Genomic DNA, 20,174 nt, shown 5'->3' with positions numbered 1-20,174 from the left:
CTGTTTACTTGCATGATGCAGCCTTTATCTGAGAAAAACTCGCCTTGAAGATAAGGAACTCTATTTCAACATCTTTCCGTTTCATGCTGTTGTTTTTTTCCATTCTCCATACTGGACTGCAATAACTACACACAATGTTTATCATACGTTGCATTCAAAATCATTGGACTATGAAGCAGCATGTTAGGAGATACATCTCAGTGTTTACAAGGTAGAGAAACAGACGAAGAAAGTCTTCTTGAATCGGAAGTGACGTAACAAGCTGCATGGGATAAGCACAAAACTTTAGGGGAGCTGACACTCCGGTGCTGTGAGTCATCAAGAGACTTTTAATGCTTCTAAATGCGATGTATCCACCCCCCACTCCCCCAAATGTACAGTCCCTGCAAGGTGTTATGTGTGTTGCCTAACTCTACGGCGATAAGTGAATTTTAATAGCAAATTTTCAATGGCGACTTCTACCACCACCGTTTTTAATCGGTGACTGTAAATGACCTTCCCCTAAACGTTCTCGTGAAGGCCTAATTTGTGGTTTTTGCTTCAGCACCCCTTAAAGGTCGAACATTCTTAATAAATCTTTGCTTCACTGATAGAAGCGAGAGGAAAAAAACGTAGGTAAGTAATACCTATATTTTATCGTTTCTGTATGAAATTTATATATATATTTTTTATTTTACGTCGCTTTTCTTCTTATTTTAAGTTGCCGCCTGTTATATCATTGTCATAAGTAGAGCTCGAATTTGTATGTAATTACATATTCTGTTCCTTTGTAGATACATACCTTGAACAGGAAAATGTCAAAGAATTATATAACGAGACATGATTTTGCATAAGTTTTATGTTACATATTTTTACATATTTGCCAATTTACTTCACATAAAACAACATATTTCGGTAATTTTTTCCCCATCTTGATCATTTTTTATATGTTTTCGATCTCTTAAACATGATGAAGAAAATTTATAGCTCATGTGATGTCATATTTTCTAAGCAATGAGATTCTCAGCGCTTACGTTCACCTAAAATTGACTGCCAAGTCGACAGACGGGCTGAAGAAAACGAAAATTAAAAAAATACGGGAACTGTTATTTATCAAAAGATGCTAGAGTTCCACTCACCCCCTTCTGGTTATATATTCTCGTTTCGCTTTTAAGTTTAGGTAAAGCACCTAGAAACTTGACATCGGTGGACAAGAAACCTACTTTCCTGTACGCAGCGAGTTACACAATATGTTCTTTCCCTTGTATAAAAAAAGTACAAAAGTAGCTATGTACTTCCATTCCATTGTTCTTTCTGTAGATGCTTCTTTTTACAATTTGTTCTCGAAAGTTACAAAGAGCACATATTTACATATTATGCAATAATCTGCGATGTGAAAAGTAACTAATAGTTGACAAATTTGTACACGTTGCTGTGCTTCTATGAGTTTATATATGTGATACACATTTTAATTTGAACAACTTATGTCCTTAAAATTAAGTTGAATATGTTCAAATAAAATAAATATCGAGCAGAATTCTTGAAATTGCTTGGATACTCGATTGTTATTAATATTACATATTCATTGATACTACATATTTAGCTACATATCCTTTTGATAATACATATTTAGGTACATATTATATCAATTATTGTTACATATTTATGTACATATTTTGTATTTTGATATTACATAAAAATCCGGGGTCTAGTCATACCATGAATGACATTTTTTGTTAAAGTTAATTGACTTCATCCATATATTTAATACAAACATAATCCAAAGCTAATGGAACATGGTTTCCAATTAAGATTTCACGAAACTTAGCGTATACCGTGTGAAAATTTTAGGACTACAACACTGGATGTAGACCGCAAAACACTAATTTTGCAGCTCTTGTATCGGCGATTCAAAATATGGATTCGGAGGGGAAAAAATGATTGAACGTTTTTTAAAGAAATTTCCAATCATTCGATTTTATTCGTTTAATCTTTCCAAGTGAGGTACTTCCCCAGTACAATACTAGAACTGCATGTACGTTGTTACCTCCCCATGACGCACTTTGTTCAATTCTCATACTGTTGCTCTCTCGAAGGATGCTGGAGGCTCTAAGAGGAAACGGCATCGTTTTGTTTGCGTGCCGTGCACGATACCGCAGTGTGGCTAGTTCATGCAGGAAATGGGCTACGGACTTTTTTTTGTGAAGTTCTGTAAAACATGAACAGCTTTAGCAGTGTCTGGCACGACAAGAGAACTGATTAATGTTCAAATGTAACTAGTTTAAATCGGATTTTATTTAGTGGATGCTGGATTTCAGTGTAATGGAGGGGTCTGTTTCCACAGACGAGATTGTTTGTCCTATCATCCACATTTCATTAGTTCATCAGTCATCCTCATCGTCGCGATAACTCAAGAGGTAGAAAAGTAACGTAAAATAGCCGAAAGAGAGTCGTCTCTTCCTTTCCACAATTTTTCTGTTTCCTCACATTATCTTCCCCTTTTTCCTGTCAGCTTGTATCTCTAATTATTAGGTCTCCCCGATGGCGCAGTGTTAGCGTCGTCGCCTTGTAATCAAGGGGTCCCGGGTTCGATACCCGGTGGAAGCACAGTGGTTCGGATCCCACTTTAAACTGTAGGTCCAGCCCCGATTAGCCTTACTGTGCACAAAACGGACTTCACCAAATCAATCAATCAATCTCTAATTATTTATTTCTCTTCCTTTCTTTTCTCTGTATTTGTGCATGTAATCAAAGATTCATCTATTTAATTTTGTACTCAGAAAATTAGGAAATTAAGACACGTACGGTTCTTTGGTAGGGTCTGACTGCCACGCCGGAGATCATCGTTCGATTGCCGGAGTGGGTGATATCAAGTGCGAATTTCTTCAGCAATGCCCCTTCGTGGAGCCGCTCTGGGGTTCATTCAGCCTCTAATAAATTTGCATCTGTGGGTAACTCTGAAGGGTAAAGGCAGCCGGAGAGTGGTTCTATTTACATCACCTCCACGAATGGTGGGCTCCATATTATATGTGAATGTGTGGGCTCCATATTATATGCAGTACGCAGGGGTAACTTTACTTTTTACACGGCTCTCAAAAATCACTGGCGCCATTTTACATACAGAGGACATGAAAACAAACAACTTCTCTCAGTAACGACAAATTCGTTGATGCGTCGTCTCAGCGCTACAAACTTTCAAAAAAAGTCCGTTTTGTCGCCTGTATGCTGGCAACCCAACGCAACATTTGATTGCGTCTGTGACATAACTTCCTTTCGTGAAACCGCGTGTTAGCGTTGCAAGGTACATGCAAATTCTGTGAAAAATGGCCAACTACCAACCACATCATGTGCTGCAACACGAGGAGAGGAGCGCGTCCAGTAAACCAACGGGGGGGGGGGGGGGGGAGTAAATCAACGATACCAAAAAAAAGTTAATAAAGCAATGTATTAAAAAATAATATATCGGATTTCATTTCTTAGCCCACATGTCAAATCTTTGCAAATCTCGTTGCTAGTTTCCGTAAGTTAGTCTATCCACTTGTCTTCTGATATTGGTTGTCTGTGGCACATTAAACAGTTTAATAAATAAAAAATGAAGGAACTCAAAATTCCAAAGATAAGTAGCATGTAGCTGTAATGTAACGTTCAGGGCATTACACGTGCTTTATGGTGTTTGTAAACAAGTTCTCTTACGACCTTAACGTTGCTGTGTTTATCCTAGCACCGCACACACACACACATGTGACGGTTTGCAACTGTAAACATGACCTTATATTCGCTGCTGATTTATTATTAGGTTGTCAGTGTCGTTCAGGAGCGTATATTCTTGGCTAGCTAGGCTATGTGCGAAGCCTGAAGTCTAGAGAATAAAATACAGGAGGAAAATCGATCAGAAATTGTAAATAAAATTATTCATATCAGTGAGATGATGATGCTGATTCTGGAGTTGGCAACCTGATTTCTTGTGAGTTGGCAAACTGATTTCCTATGAGTTGGCAAACAGATTTCCCATGAGTTGGCAACCTGATTTCCTATGAGTTGGCAACCTGATTTTCTATGAGTTGGCAACCTGATTTCTTATGAGTTGGCAACCTGATTTCTTATGAGTTGGCAACCTGATTTCTTAAAAGTTGGTAAACTTATTTCTATTCATAGCCTAGGACCACGTGAGATAGTGAGATGGCCCAGATCTTGGATTCAGTATACGTCACTGCTGCCGTTGTATGTATTCTGGCCATAATGTAACAATGTGAACCTCGGACCAGAAAAGGAATTATGTTACCAGCAGACGAATAATGTCAAAAAGCAAAACATGGCAAAATGAGGGCTGACTACTAAAACAAATTATACATACACCCACCCCTCTTTCTAAAATCCTGGGCACGTCACTGTAGATGTTACAGAAAAAAATATGTTTGAGCACTGACAACATCGTATGGTAGCAGTTTATTTGCTTCAAGCGACAATTAAAGCTTCTTATCCTGTATCCACACATTACGTACACTCGCCTCGCTTAGTACTGCACATTTCGCTTCTTGGTACAGCATGTTTGTCCAGTGTCGGTCGAACTGCACCTCTGATATGACCAGAGTGCTGCAAAGTGTAGCTTTTGCCTACCCGTGCTTCTTGCCCCGTGAGAACAGGTTTACCTGCTCGCCTGCCCACGGCAACGAGTCGACTTGCGTCTTTACCCGGGTTCTTCGTCTTCCAGGCGCTCTGCGCTTACAAGGTACCTGGGCATTCAACAAGACCCGGGCGCATGCAAAACCTGCTGGAAGGAAACAGCCCTCCGGCAGCGTGTCGCTCCAGGCGTTTCTTCACCACGTGGACAGCTACAGCCAGTGTTGCCTACTTATGTAGCTCCTAAATCCTACGAAGTCCTAGGAGGAGCTCTCTGATTTAAGGAGAATTTACAGTAAATACTTAACGATTTCAGTTCATTGTAAGCAGTTTTTATCTTATTGCCAGGAAATGCACGCAATATTACAGCTTCATTTATTTAAATGAATGATCGGGCAAACAAAAAACTCCTCATCGAAAACTAATTGTTTTTCATTACATGGTGTCTTAACCAGGCACGCAATGGCGCAACCACAGGGGGCAGGGGGCATTGCTCATTAACTTTCGACGAAAATTAAGTCTAGCGGGGTTGGGCAAGGGGGGCAAACATTAAAGTACAAGAAAAACTAGGATAAAGGCTACTCAAGATGGAATTAGTTTTCATATATTTGTTGTATTATTCCTTCCAGACGACAAAGGGCACCTGCAGAGGGGAACAGAGGGGCAATTGCTCCCCTGATTTCAAATTTTATGACAGTAGAAATATATTAAAGTATATTATACAGTCAAATCAAGTTCAATGCCGTAGCTAGGGGGTAGCTGAGGTCGGCCCTGGGAGCCGAACGATCTAAATGAAAAACTTTTTTAAAACAGAGAATGCCATGGCGGCCCAATGCCAACATTGCTATCAATGTTGGTTTGTTATTAGATTGATTAATTGATTATGTAATGTATTTAAATATGCATTAAAGAAACTTTGAATACGTACACAATTTAGTGTTAACATGTTTCATATTTTCTTATTTTACGTCGCTCCATGTTTCATATGTCTTCCACGTAGTACACCCTGGACTGCAGAATAACGAGGCTCTGGCGACTGGCCCCATGGCCAGTATAATTTTTTTTGTGTTGTCCTGTGTTTTGTCCTTATCCGTGCGAGTGCTCCTTTACAGCCTCAGCTTTTAACGAAAGTCAGAAGATTTTAATATTTTATGATTTTAGTTCTGCAACATTAGAGTTATGTGTAACGATAAGGGGCTGGACCCCGTATAATGTGACGGGTCCAAAATAGCCTTAGTGTTGACGCACCCAAAATTTTAAATTCAAATTCAAATTCATGTTTCATACGTGAAAAGAAAGTATTTTACATGAAAATTTTACATGCCATATGAACATTCGGAAAGCATTTTTCATGCACTTCCTTTCTTTCAAAAACAGTTTGTGTGCTTGTTTTCCATTATTAGCTAATGTGAAATTAAGGTGTTGAAAAAAAATGTTTCAAATTCTTTGTTTCAACACAAATGCGTTAGAACCGACTTCTACCCACCCCCTTTTTGCATGATTTATGAGAATAATAATGCCTTTGATGTTACTTTATTACTATTATTGTTATTGTTGGCATGTTTATCCAGGTACTTGCCCCTCCAAAAGAAAATTCGTGGTCGCGCCTCTGCAGGTCCGTAGTCAGAATTGGTTGGCGGGGGGGGGGGGTCTCATGGGTTATCAGGGAGGGCTTCATAAACCAAGTCCATTTTCAAAGGTTTAATAGTATTATATGAAAGTAAATTATATATGTGTGTAGTCTAATCATTAAGTTAATATAGGACACAGACAATCTAGAAATATTGTTCAAATACTTACAATATATTTTCAATATCTTCCCAATTCATAGCTGAAGCCGAGAGAAAATATTCTAATTACTACCTGCTACTTTTACTTCGGCTCGTAAATCAAATGAAATCATTTTACGCCTATCTGTTCTTTGTATTCTGTGAATTTAACCTTTATCAAGTTTTGAGTAAAATAATTTCTACAGTCTACATTTTCACTCGTCGCTGCAAACAAATTTTACAAAGTAGTTTACCAAATTTCAGAAAGGGGGGGGGGGAGGATAACGGCAATGCCCCTGGACCCTGTCTGGCTACGGGTCTGGTGTTCTCAGTAGAACAGTGTGTTGCTATACTCGCGACCTCGGCGTCGAACGTGACATGTTCCAGCAGTGCCCTGGATTATTGGTTGTTTACGACATATTCTTATGGAGCCTATACCACGGAAAACCTATTTCAATGTGTAGAGGGGGGGGGGGCAAAACTAGCAACATTCTGAAATCTCATTTCATTGGCGATGTGGCTTTCAGTTCCCTTCCTAAGTAGTGGAAATCTATTGCAGTTGGCAACACTTGCAGACAGGTGTGCGACCGGTGGAGTTCCTACTCGAAGCAACTACGTCATGCAGAAGGAGGGGTCTGCAGTTGATGGAAAGAACGAACTGAGACCTACTAGGTATCGTAAGATTGCGGGTACCCGCCGGGTCTACAATGCCTGCCAGGAACGATCTGTGCAGGTGGGCATACAAGCTGCTCAAGCGAGGGTGTTGCGCAGGTTGCATGGTATTTTAGGAGCGATGTCTCGCGAACGGGTCTGCTCCAGGTCTTGTGCAGGCCTCTGGATATGACTACTTGTGTACATGTCACCAATATTAGTGAAACTGTTGCAAGTTGGAAACTCTGTCATCCGTCTGCAAGATCCTAGGTTGCCAGTCTTGTTCCTCGTTGCTTGAACCGACCGGGCTTCCGCGTTCGAGACGGGTTCTTGGAAATCTTCCAAGTTTCACGTTTCTCATCTTTTTTTTTTTTACCTTCTCCAGCTGAGAAAGGCGGGGGGAAGGGAGGGGACAAACGAACCAAGAAATTCGCACCATCGTGCAAAGTGATGCCATGGCTCTAAGCAAACATGCGTATTCGGGAGGGGGGAGAGGCTGCGTAATAAGGAATGAAAGAGATAAGGATCTTGGAACAGAGATGAAGTTACAGGGAACAGCTCCAGTTCGTATCTTGATGTAAACCGACGCCTTTCCCCTTCATCTGTTCTTCGTTTGTTCTCACAGACAATACGAATATTCCGTTTTCACGATACAAAAGGTTTCCATTACGATTTGGCACACGCAGGACCTCTCTCTCTCTGGCACGAAGATTCGGGTTCAAGTCCTGTTCGAGCCAGCGTTTTTCGCCGAAATTTCTACAAAGAGGTTCACAGCTGGAACCTTGCGCTAAAAGGATGGTAAATATATTGGCCAAGATCGTGTTTAAAATAGGGATGGGAAAAAAATTTAATCCGGATTACGGGGATCGGATATCCGGATTCGGAACCAAAAATCGGGTACTCGTCGTGTGCAGAAAAGAGAATCGGGTTACCGGGTCAGGGAAGGAGAATGGGGTACCTGGGTCGGAGAAGAGAATGGGGATATACTTGGGTTCGGGAAAAACACTGGCAGGAATCAAACCCAGGACATCCCAAGTGTGGGTCATGGTTCGAACACACACGCCTGCTCGATCGGCAAGGTGTTCTTTTTTTTCGTATTTTTATTATACTTGCAGCAGGCAACTGTCAGTATATCTTTTTTCCTTTGACTGAATATCCCATTTCATCATTCATCCTCATATTTATTTTCTTTACGTCGCTTTTCTGCAACTTTTCTGCAATTCCGACGATAAGGAGGAATGATGATTGGATGAAATTGATGAAGGGACACTCAAAAAGAACATCAGCACCCAGGTTGGAATTCGAACACGGATAGCTCGTTACCGAGACTGAAAGCATCCCTACCAAGGTAGACAAATTAAGCAAAATAAATACAAATTACAGAAGAAAGAAGAGTTTACAGGATTCTTGTTGGGAAACCTGACGGTAAGAGACCAGTAGGAAAGCCAAGACGAAGATGGAGGGATAACGTTGAGATGGACCTAAAGGAAATCGATAAGGATGGAAAAAATTGGACTGATCTTGCCCAGGATATGGACAGATGGAAGGCTTCTGTTTCTGCAGCAATAAGCCTTCGGGTTTAAGAAAGCCATAGAGTTAGTTAGGTAAAAGGCAAGGACGTATTTAGGGGAATCCAGGGGGTCCGGACCCCCCCCCCTGAAAGATTTATCAAGTACTAAAATTAAATAATGAAAAATATATTCGTTTAGCCTTTGTTGTAAAATTTCCTCTGAACGTATTGGAACACAAGGATTATATTGGGATCATACGGCTTTGAAGGACAGGAAGGATGTATTTAGGGGGTCCGGACCCCCACCCGAAAGACTTATTAAGTACGAAAATTAAATAATCAAAATATACTCGTTTAGGATTTGTTGTACAGTATAATTATGTCCGAACTTACTGGAACACAAGGATTATATTGGGATCATACTGCTTTGAATGACATTACAAAGAAGATGCACACTACTACTCAAAATAATATGCATTAAATATTAATCAGAAACTTACTTTTCTCCAACTACATGTAACAGCATTTTTTTTATTCGATAAATATTTAATTTTTCATCTATTTCATTGCCAGGGCACTTGTTTTTATGTAAATTACCTATTCCGATCTTATCTACAGATAAGCTACGTAATGAATATGCGCTGTTATATCTCTATTCTTATACAGTCTTTTTACCTATTCGTATAATATTAATTTATGTATTGTAATTATTATTAATTTGATTTAATTTAATTATTTTAAGTTAAACATTATTATTATTATTATTATTTTTATTCCTGAGACACTTGGTTCGGAACCCCCCCCCCCGAAACGTATTTCTAGATACGTGCCTGGTAGAAGGGACAAATTAGAATGAGATAAAAATCGGCAGAAATGTGTGGAATGATGTGCTAGAAACATACTAAAAGTCCTAGGAATTCCGACTGGAACTTCGTCCGCAATATCGGAAAATGACCACCAAAGCACTACATTTATTCAGAATGTTGTCATATAGCAGACAAATCATAAAGACAAAAATTGGCAATCTTGTGTGGAAGGATGTTCCATAGCATGAGGCTAACATGAAAGCCAAGTATGTTCATAAAATCCTTTTCAAACTCTCTAAAGTCAACATTTGACATTTCTCTTTTCCTAAATTTTTCTCTCCTCAGAGAATACCTGCAATAAACTTCCTTTGCCCACACATTCGTGCCACATGATGTATTAAGCTCATCATTGCTAACATCCAAGCGAGAGGAGGAACACCCATTTACGGCATACCAATAAAAATGTTCCTTCTTAGTTAGTGGAAACTGTCACTTACACAGGCAATGCAGGGACTTGTCGAAAAGTGGGTTCGTGCAATCCGTTGCCGTCACGAACGCGTTGTTCTTGTAATAAATTATTATTGCAGCTTGGCAAGGTTTGGTATTGATTTGATCGCATCCAACCGTCTCCGGCATGGAGATGAGACTCGGTAGTCTCGTCTCGAGTTGTGAATACCCGTCTCGTTATCGGACTCGATTGATGAACGCCTGCCTCGTTCTGGGTCTTGATTGATGAATACCTGTCTCGTTCTGGGTCTCGATTGATGAACGCCTGCATCGTTCTGGGTCTCGATTGATGAATACCTGTCTCGTTCTGGGTCTCGATTGATGAACGCCTGCTTCGTTCTGGGTCTCGATTGATGAACGCCTGCTTCGTTCTAGGTCTCGATTGATGAACGCCTGTTTCGTTCTGGGTATCGATTGATGAAAACCTGTCTCTTTCTGGGTCTCGATCGATCAACGCCTGCTTCGTTCTGGGTCTCGATTGATGAATACCTGTCTCGTTCTGGGTCTCGATTGATGAACGCCTGTTTCGTTCTGGGTCTCGATTGATGAACGCCTGCTTCGTTCTGGGTCTCGATTGATGAACGCCTGTTTCGTTCTGGGTCTCGATTGATGAACGCCTGTTTCGTTCTGGGTCTCGATTGATGAACTCCTGTTTCGTTCTGGGTCTCGATTGATGAACTCCTGTTTCGTTCTGGGTCTCGATTGATGAACGCCTGCTTCGTTCTGGGTCTCGATTGATGAACACCTGTTTCGTTCTGGGTCTCGATTGATGAACGCCTGCTTCGTTCTGGGTCTCGATTGATGAACGCCTGTTTCGTTCTGGGTCTCGATTGATGAACGCCTGTTTCGTTCTGGGTCTCGATTGATGAACACCTGTTTCGTTCTGGGTCTCGATTGATGAACGCCTGCCTCGTTCTGGGTCTCGATTGATGAACGCCTGCCTCGCTCTGGGTCTCGATTGATGAACGCCTGTTTCGTTCTGGGTCTCGTTTGATGAACGCCTGCTTCGTTCTGGGTCTCGATTGATGAACGCCTGTTTCGTTCTGGGTCTCGATTGATGAACGCCTGCTTCGTTCTGGGTCTCGATTGATGAACGCCTGTTTCGTTCTGGGTCTCGATTGATGAACGCCTGTCTCGTTCTGGGTCTTGATTGATGAACGCCTGTTTCGTTCTGGGTCTCGATTGATGAACGCCTGTTTCGTTCTGGGTATCGATTGATGAACACCTGTCTCTTTCTGGGTCTCGATCGATCAACGCATGCCTCGTTCTGGGTCTTGATTGATGAACGCCTGTTTCGTTCTGGGTCTCGATTGATGAACGCCTGTTTCGTTCTGGGTCTCGATTGATAAACGCTTGCTTCGTTCTGGGTCTCGATTGATGAACGCCTGTTTCGTTCTGGGTCTCGATTGATGAACGCCTGCTTCGTTCTGGGTCTCGATTGATGAACGCCTGCTTCGTTCTGGGTCTCGATTGATGAACGCCTGTTTCGTTCTGGGTCTCGATTGATGAACGCCTGCTTCGTTCTGGGTCTCGATTGATGAACACCTGTTTCGTTCTGGGTCTCGATTGATGAACGCCTGCTTCGTTCTGGGTCTCGATTGATGAACGCCTGTTTCGTTCTGGGTCTCGATTGATGAACGCCTGTTTCGTTCTGGGTCTCGATTGATGAACTCCTGTTTCGTTCTGGGTCTCGATTGATGAACGCCTGCCTCGTTCTGGGTCTCGATTGATGAACGCCTGCCTCGCTCTGGGTCTCGATTGATGAACGCCTGTTTCGTTCTGGGTCTCGTTTGATGAACGCCTGCTTCGTTCTGGGTCTCGATTGATGAACGCCTGTTTCGTTCTGGGTCTCGATTGATGAACGCCTGCTTCGTTCTGGGTCTGGATTGATGAACGCCTGTTTCGTTCTGGGTCTCGATTGATGAACGCCTGTTTCGTTCTGGGTCTCGATTGATGAACGCCTGCCTCGTTCTGGGTCTCGATTGATGAACGCCTGTTTCGTTCTGGGTCTTGATTGATGAACACCTGCCTCGTTCTGGGACTTGATTGATGAACACCTGCCTCGTTCTGGGTCTTGATTGATGAACGCCTGTTTCGTTCTGGGTCTCGATTTATGAACACCTGCCTCGTTCTTGGTCTCGATTGATGAACGCCTGTTTCGTTCTGGGTATCGATTGATGAACACCTGTCTCTTTCTGGGTCTCGATCGATCGACGCCTGCCTCGTTCTGGGTCTTGATTGATGAATACCTGCCTCGTTCTGGGTCTCGATTGATGAACGCCTGTTTCGTTCTGGGTCTCGATTGATGAACGCCTGCCTCGTTCTGGGTCTCGATTGATGAAGGCCTGCCTCGTTCTGGGTCTCGATTGATGAACGCCTGTTTCGTTCTGGGTCTTGATTGATGAACACCTGCCTCGTTCTGGGTCTTGATTGATGAACACCTGTCTCTTTCTGGGTCTCGATTGATGAACGCCTGCCTCGTCTGGGTCTCGATTGATGAACGCCTGTTTCGTTCTGGGTCACGATTGATGAATACCTGTCTCGTTCTGGGTCTCGATTGATGAACGCCTGTTTCGTTCTGGGTCTCGACTGATGAACGCCTGTCTAGTTCTCGGCCTCGATTGATGAACACCTGTCTCGTTCTGGGTCTCGATTGATGAACACGTGTCTCTTTCTGGGTCTCGATTGATGAACACCTGTCTCGTTCTGGGTCTCGATTGATGAACACCTGTCTCGTTTTTGGGTTCGATTGATGAACACCTGTCTCGTTCTCGGTCTCGATTTGTTTGTTTGTTTGTTTCTTTGACGCTTTGTTTGAACGCTACAATCGATTGGTTTTCTTTACTTTACTCTAGTCTCACTTTTTGGCTAATCGCGAAGATGAGGATGAGTAATGACAAGACGAAATGGCTGAAAGGACAATCACAAATACAAATGGACAAGGCACGAGCCCCTCAGAGGACTATACTGGCTCTGGGTCCAGACGCCAGAGCCTCGTTAGTCTAGAAATTGCAGTCTACAGTGTACTAGGTGGAAGAGAGGTTGATATTTGGGTGTCTTCACAAAGGGTCACCGCTACTACACCTCGACGCTACGAAAGTGAGACAGAAAGATATAGAACAACCAGAGGAAAAGAAACTAAGCCATAAATAAAGAATAGGAGAAAATGACGAGCCATAACCAAGAAACAAATCTATTTGAAAACATTGGCCGACCTCAGTGGCGGTGTGGTTAACGTAACGTCAGGAATCCCGGTCTGGGAATGGGTGTTCTTTGCGAGTGTCCTTTCATCAATTTCATCATTTCACCACTCATCCTCATCGTCGCGATTAACTATAAGTGACAGTACAGCGACGCTAAATAACAAGAATCATATCAAATGAAATATTTCATACTTGACACACCCGAAAAATATTTCGTGGCTACCCCACTGCCCCTTGTTACATAAACTGAAGGACCTCTTACTCCAGATACTTAAAACTAATAATAAAGCTGTACACGAGGTCTCCTCAACCCCATGACAGAAGCCCACTGAATTATCGACTCGGAACTTATTAAATAAATAAAGTTGTTGTTACATAATGGCATACACTATCCTGGTAGACTTGGTTTGTAAAGACGTGGTGAAATCAAATAAACTCTTCGGTGTATATTGTTTGCAAAAGAGACACGCAACTTTGTCACTAGAGCGATCGATGCGGCCGGGAGCGTGCTGAGGGTATGAAGAAGTTTCGATCTCTCAAAAAAAGAGCTCCGTGACGTAAGTGATGAGTTGCAAACAGGAAGCACGGTACAGGAAGCGATTTAATAAAATGTAAACAAAAAAATCTGAACAGAGGGAAGGGCAAAGCTCGGTTCAGATGAAGCAATCAAGTCTCATCCTCGATAAATGTGAATAATAATGAACGCCATTAGTTTTGATTCGTTCACTCTTCTCAGCCTTAATGGGCAGTTTTACACTGAAACCATGTCAGTGTATGATCCACTTAATATTATCTATCAACTCACATTTTGCTTTTCCCCCCTGGTCCTCTCTCCATTAACCCTTCCTTCCAGTACATCTTCTAGCATGGTTCATTCTTAGTCATTGCCCCAGCCAATGTATTTTCTATTCTTGATCACTTCTAGCATTACTCTTCTGTCACCAACTCTTTCCAACACAGTTTTATTTCTTATTCTCACCATTTCATGCGCTCCAATCCTAATTTCTAATCGCTTTTCCTCACTTCTTCGTAGGGTTTCTATTTCTGCATCATAAAACGCTACACTTCATTAGCCTCTTTCTTAGTTGTTTACCTAAAGGTTCACAAAACACGCTTCTTCTCTCTTCTGAGAGAAATAGAAAGCGAAATGCAAGAAGATCAGAAAGAGATTGGTGAGAGAAATTAGAACTATCCCAATCGCTTGGAGAGGAAGTGCATCTCAAGCTTGTGTTTCGGCCTTAATCTACTGACATGTCTCATGCTTTTTTCAGACGCTTCCGATCTCTGCAGATTTATTGTAAACTTTAGAGGAAGAAAAAACCTTACACCTAACAATGACTCAGCTATGAAATAATATTTCCATTTTCAAATAATGTCGGTGTACATTTTTTTCCTTTCTTTCTTCAAAGAAAGGTCTCCAGTCAAAGAGAGTTCCCTCCCCACCTTTACCATTTTCAAATTTATGATAATCTTACTTTTCAACATGATGGGTTAAAACAAGGAGATGCATTATCTCCATTGCTCTTTAATTTTGACTTAGAATACGATGTTAGGAAGGTAAAAGAAACTAACGAAGGACTAAAATTAAACGGTGTGACTTAGCTGTTAGGATATGCAGATGATGTAGACTTATTAGGGGATGATAAAAATGCAATTAAGAATAATGCTAAAATAGTTTTCAAAGCCGCTAAAGAGATAGGTTTGGAAGTTAGCAAAGAGGAAACTAAATATCTCCTTACAGGGCGAAACCAAGTGTTAGGTAATAATCAAAATCTAATTATTGATAACAACTTGTTTGAACCAGTTTCCAAATTCAAGTATTAGGAGTAATACTAAAAAATGAAAATGATATTAAAGAGGAAATAAAAAGTAGGCTTATTTCAGAAAATGCATGTTACTTTTCTCTTCATAAACTTTTGTCTTCTCGTTTAATATGTAAGAAACTAAAAGTTAAAATATGCAAAACAGTAATTTTGCCTGTAATATTATATGGATGCGAAACTTGGCCCCTTACATTGAAAGAGGAACATAAATTGAGAGTATTTGAAAATAAGATCCTTGGGAAAATATTTGGGCCTAAAAGGGATGAGGAGACAGGTGAGTGGAGAAGGTTACTTAATTTAGAACTACATAATTTGTATTCATGTCCAGATATTATTAGAATGATTAATCAAGAAGACTTAGGTGGGCAGGCCATGTGGTACGAATGGGAGAGGAAAGAGGAGTTTACAGGATTCTTGTTGGGAAACCTGATGGTAAGAGACCAGTAGGAAGACCAAGATGAAGATGGAGGGAAATGTTGAGATGGACCTAAAAAAATCGGTAGTGATGGAAAAGAGTATATAGATCTTGCTCAGGATAGGGACAGATGGAAGGCCTGTGTTGCTGCAGCCATGAACCTTCGGGTTTCTTTTCAACAAGAGGTCCCGAGTTCGACGCTCAGTGGAGGTTCGAATCCCACTTTAAACTGTGGTTCCGGGACCGATTTGACCATCTGTGCATAATGTTTCTTACATTTCCAAATTGTGCATGCTTTTCTCGGTATTTCTCGATTTTCTTTGAAAACCGGGGAGGGGGCACGGAACACCGCCCCCTCATCCTGGAAAATCGGTCGGTCCAACGTGGAAAATCCAGGAGAAGTCGTCTAAAATAAATGTACAAACCCATTTAATAGTATAACGGCAGACCTCAGTGCTGCGTGGACGTCCGGAAGGAAAGGGGAAGAGGGAAGGCCCCCTTTGAAAATTAATCCTATTTCAGAGGTATAATTTCAGTCACGGTCATTTGCGTTAATTATTATTAGGGAATAATAATTACAAGGTTGATCGAAGGTTGTCGCCGAAACGCGATGTCAATAATGCGGGCGGGCAATACCCGATGACGTAATGGCAAAGCTTTCGCCAAGGGCGCCCGCAAGGGGGGGGGGGGACACTTGCCCTCTGAGATATCTGGGAAAAGTTCGTGTAATTCTAATGGTCTAATTGTAGTGACATTTTATTACAAAGATTTTTTCCTGTGATTTACAGGCTGTCAGTTATAGTGATAACCTACCATGTCCAACAAAATAACGAGAGACCGTTTTCACAAGAGACATTGGAATCATGTTGATTGCCGTAACTAGGAGTGTGCGGGACGGAAACATTTTGGTCGCTATGGAATTGGGAAAAATATTAATAATTCTGACGTTCGGGATCGATGCGGTGAAAATCGCGAATTGTACACACTATTTCAACTTTAACTGGTTGTTTTTGCACTTCTGGAATAAAAAACAGTCAATTTCAAGAAATTACAGACAATTATAGTGCAGAATTAAATAAGATCCTTTGGAATTTCTCGGCTGTTCGGGATTACGAAAAGTGGGGAAATCATTTCCCGAAGTCGGGATCTGATCTTCGGGATAATTCATGCGTCGTAATTTCGAATTATTACCCTTTTGTACCGAACCCTTCAGTAAGTAAAAACATGGATCAGAGGTACACTCGCCTCAATTAGTACTCCGGCACTTTGTCTCTTTATACAGCATATTTGCAGAAGATACAATTCAACATAGTACGTACAAGTGTTTCCATATACGCTGTATAAAACACAACTTATTACTAACTTCGTTGACCCTGTACAGTGGGATCCACGAGTATTACCGTGCAAATAGTCCATGACTATTTTCATTAATTTTTCTCTTACATCCTACGTGTTTTTAAGCGATGGATTTTTATGTATGCTGGTGCAGAAGTTGTCAACAGCTTGTTTTCATTTTTTTCTTAATTCTTGAAGCTCCTATTGGGTCAAATAAAGTCCACGAACATGGTGATGGACAATTTGCACGGTAATACACATGGATCCCACTGTACAATGGAGGACAGTAGATTAAGTTGTCTCCGTTTGATATCTGTGTATTGTGAAAAAGTACAAAAAGACATAGAACTGTCATGAACATCAAAGTGATAGATGTTTTGGGAAAGGAAACAATACGATTCCAGTTTCTATTTAAACGGTGAACTCGAGTCTGAACTTGTATACAACTCTAACTAACTCTCTAGCCTTCTTAAACCCGAAGCTGCACAGGCCTCGCAGTCCCTATCCTGAGCAGATCTATTCACTTTTTTCCATCTACCAATTTCCATTAGGTCCATCTCAACATTATCCCTCCATCTTCGTCTTGGCCTTCCTACTGGTCTCTTACTATCAGGCCTCCCAACAAGAATCCTGTGAACTCCTCTTTCCTCTCCCATTCGTGCCACATGGCCTGCCCACCTAAGTCTTCTTGATTTAATCATTCTAATAATATCCGGACAGGAATACAAATTGTGTAGTTTTAAATTAAGTAACCTTCTCCACTCACCTGTCCCCTCAGGTCCAAATATTTTTTCTAAGGATTTTATTATCAAATACTCTTAACTTATGTTCCTCATTCAATGTTAGGGACCAAGTTTTGCATCCATATATTTGTAGGCATTTTAACTTTTAGTTTCTTAGATATTATACGAGAAGATCAAAGTTTATGAAGAGAAAAGTAACACGCGTTTCCTGAATTAAGCCTGCTTTTTATTTCCTCTTTAATATCAGTGCATACTTGTACACAACGCCAAAGAATTTTCAATTCAATTTGAATTTTATGATTTGTATAGTAATAATAATATAATAGCAAAACAAGAACAACAGCAATAATAATAATAATAATAAGTGTATATGAAGAAGGGCAAGATATGAAATCTTACTCTGCCCCCTTCCTGAGGAAAAATCCTGCGAGCGCCCTCGGCTGTCGCTTTGCAATCAAGGGTCCCGGGTTCGATCCCCGGTGGAGGCACATTACATAGTGGTTCGGATTCCACTTTAAACTGTGTGTCCAATCCCGATCAGCCTCTCTAAGCATAAAATAAACTTTGACAGTAACGAGAGTTTGAAAGTGCCCTGGAGAGATGGAAACACTGTTGGGGGAGTGGCACGTGAGTTCGGTGCATAACTTGTCACACAGACTCGGCGTGAAGTAAAAAAAAAAAACAGTCACAGGAAACTGTCTTTTGGCAAAGCCTGGCATACTTCCAACCGCACTGTAGACATCAGTAACACTCACTCTCTCTCACACACACACATACAAACAGTACGCAAATTGAAGACACGCAAACACACACACACACTGGAGCGCTGAAAACTCATGCTTGGCTTCAAGGCGACCTTGGACTGTAGGATCGTGCCGGTCAGGATCTGGCCGTGACGAACAAAACCAATATCAACTCCGCCCAGTCCTCGCAAGCCAAGTTATAGTTTCGGTACAAGTTCATTTTCGCGAAAATAAATGTTGTAGTTGCCAATAGCATTTTCTAAATGCTTTTCTCTGCTACATTCCTATCAGGCCACTTGATGAATGCGACGTTGTTGTTCATAATAAGATAACTTCCACTTAATCCCATTTATACTTTCATGATATTTTAGTGAAGAAAACACTGATTGTATCGAATTTAATCTGTGTATATTACGGTACTAATCCTTACAATTCGTTACGATAGATTAACTTCGATCAAATATCAGAGCATGAGGCACATTTATGTATCTTGTCATTTTCCCTGCGACAAAGTCCATGTTCAATGTATGCTGGTTGGGACTGGAACTGCAGTTTAAAGTTGAAGCTATCGAGTGCCCAAGCACGAATCGAACCCGAAATCACTGGGTTGCAAGCTGCAACGTTAGCCACTACGCTATCGGGTATGCCCAAGGAGGGAGTTGGTGGGGTGTCATAACACTCTTTGGCCCAGTATTCTTAAAAAAAATACATCAAAGACAGGAAAAGATGGCAAAATGATGGCCGACTAATAACATTATACGTAACCCCCTTTGGGAAATCCTGGGTTCACCACTGATGCCAGGGAGTGATGTTCAAGATGACAGAACAGAACTCGGACTTATTACATCAGAGCCACTGATGCCACAGAACCACATTCAATGGCAGAGCTAGTATATCGTTGAATTGGAGTTTCGGCTGGTCTGCTTTAATGTCTATAAAAAGCTAATCGCATCGTCTGTGACCGAAAGCATTCGCTGATGGAATCATGGTCTCGTAACGGAAGGTTTTCGGGTTCGAATCCCTGCCTGAGCACGTGTGAGCGAGTGTCCCTCCGTCGAATTTATCTGTCATCCTTGTCGCGAAACACAAGAAAAAGCGAATAGGGCCAGGTTCAATGGGTACTCTCGCCTGAAGCACTGAGATGGGGATTCGAATTGGGAACCTCTTGATGACCAGATCGCTTCTGTATTCTTTCCACGATGCGGTAAAGTAGCTCGCTTCTTGCGACCCAACACCGCGACCTGCCCCAAACACGTCACGTGAAAGTGAGAGTGGAAAGAGCTTGACTCATGTGGGTCATTGAACAGATGGCCCGTGAAGAAACACCAACTCATCCCCACAGCGCACACAGTTGGGCTCCTCGGCTGGTATTTTGGGAAACCTGCGGACCTCGAAAGACAAATTAGCAATACGGCAAGCCGATCTCGGATTCGGCCTTGGATCTGTGCACGTGAGCGGCGGAGCAGAAGGGGGGAGAGCGGGGGGGAAGAGGCGGCGAGAGCTGCGACGTACGTGCTCGTTCCCTGCCAACATCGATGTCAAGGAAAAGACAAGTAAAACTTACCATAAGTCAGCTGAAGATACACCGTTTCCATAATAGGTGGCGGTTGCATCGCCGGTTGGGATGCAGAGGGCGCAGCCATCACTATGACTGGAACCACGTTATTAGCCAGTTTTGCAGTCACTCATAAGTAAACAAAACACTGAAAAAAAAATATAACACTCACTGGACAGCGAACGCGCGAGGTTAAAAAAAAAAGACGGTCGCGAACTTGAACTGATAATCAGCTGCCGCTCGCCTGCGCCAGTCTATCTCACGCTACGTACACACTATCCGTTTCCACGATGTTCCGTAGCGGGCGCGCGAGCGATCCCGCCGACATCTAACGATCGATGCGCGAAGTACTAGGATTACGGCTTGTTACACAAAAATCCCCTCGCGGGTGAAAACATTTCCCCCTTTTCATGTAAAAAATCCCTCACGTTGCGCAACCTAAGAAAAGCATTCAACATATTGGTAGTAGACTTGTAATCAGCAGAAACAATTGATTGATTGATTTAGTTTATTTT

At 41.8% G+C, this 20,174-nt stretch overlaps 1 protein-coding gene across 1 annotated transcript in view; it reads right to left on the bottom strand.

The window, feature by feature from the left end:
* The window catches only part of LOC145978909 (ribosomal protein S6 kinase alpha-5-like), a 460,399-nt gene extending 440,452 nt beyond the window's left edge, over nucleotides 1–19,947 (bottom strand). The window contains exon 1 of the mRNA XM_083111867.1: nucleotides 19,669–19,947. Within this exon, the coding sequence (XP_082967993.1) occupies nucleotides 19,669–19,747 (79 nt within the window). The 5' untranslated portion in view covers nucleotides 19,748–19,947. The remainder of the gene's footprint in view (nucleotides 1–19,668) is intronic.
* Nucleotides 19,948–20,174: the final 227 nt, after the last annotated feature.

The sequence above is a fragment of the Lepisma saccharinum genome, chromosome 25, assembly GCF_977018435.1.
Source record: "Lepisma saccharinum chromosome 25, izLepSacc3.1, whole genome shotgun sequence".
Taxonomy (NCBI): domain Eukaryota; kingdom Metazoa; phylum Arthropoda; class Insecta; order Zygentoma; family Lepismatidae; genus Lepisma; species Lepisma saccharinum.
The sequence above is the reverse complement of the archived record's forward strand: the minus strand, read 5'-3'. Positions and strand labels throughout refer to the sequence as shown.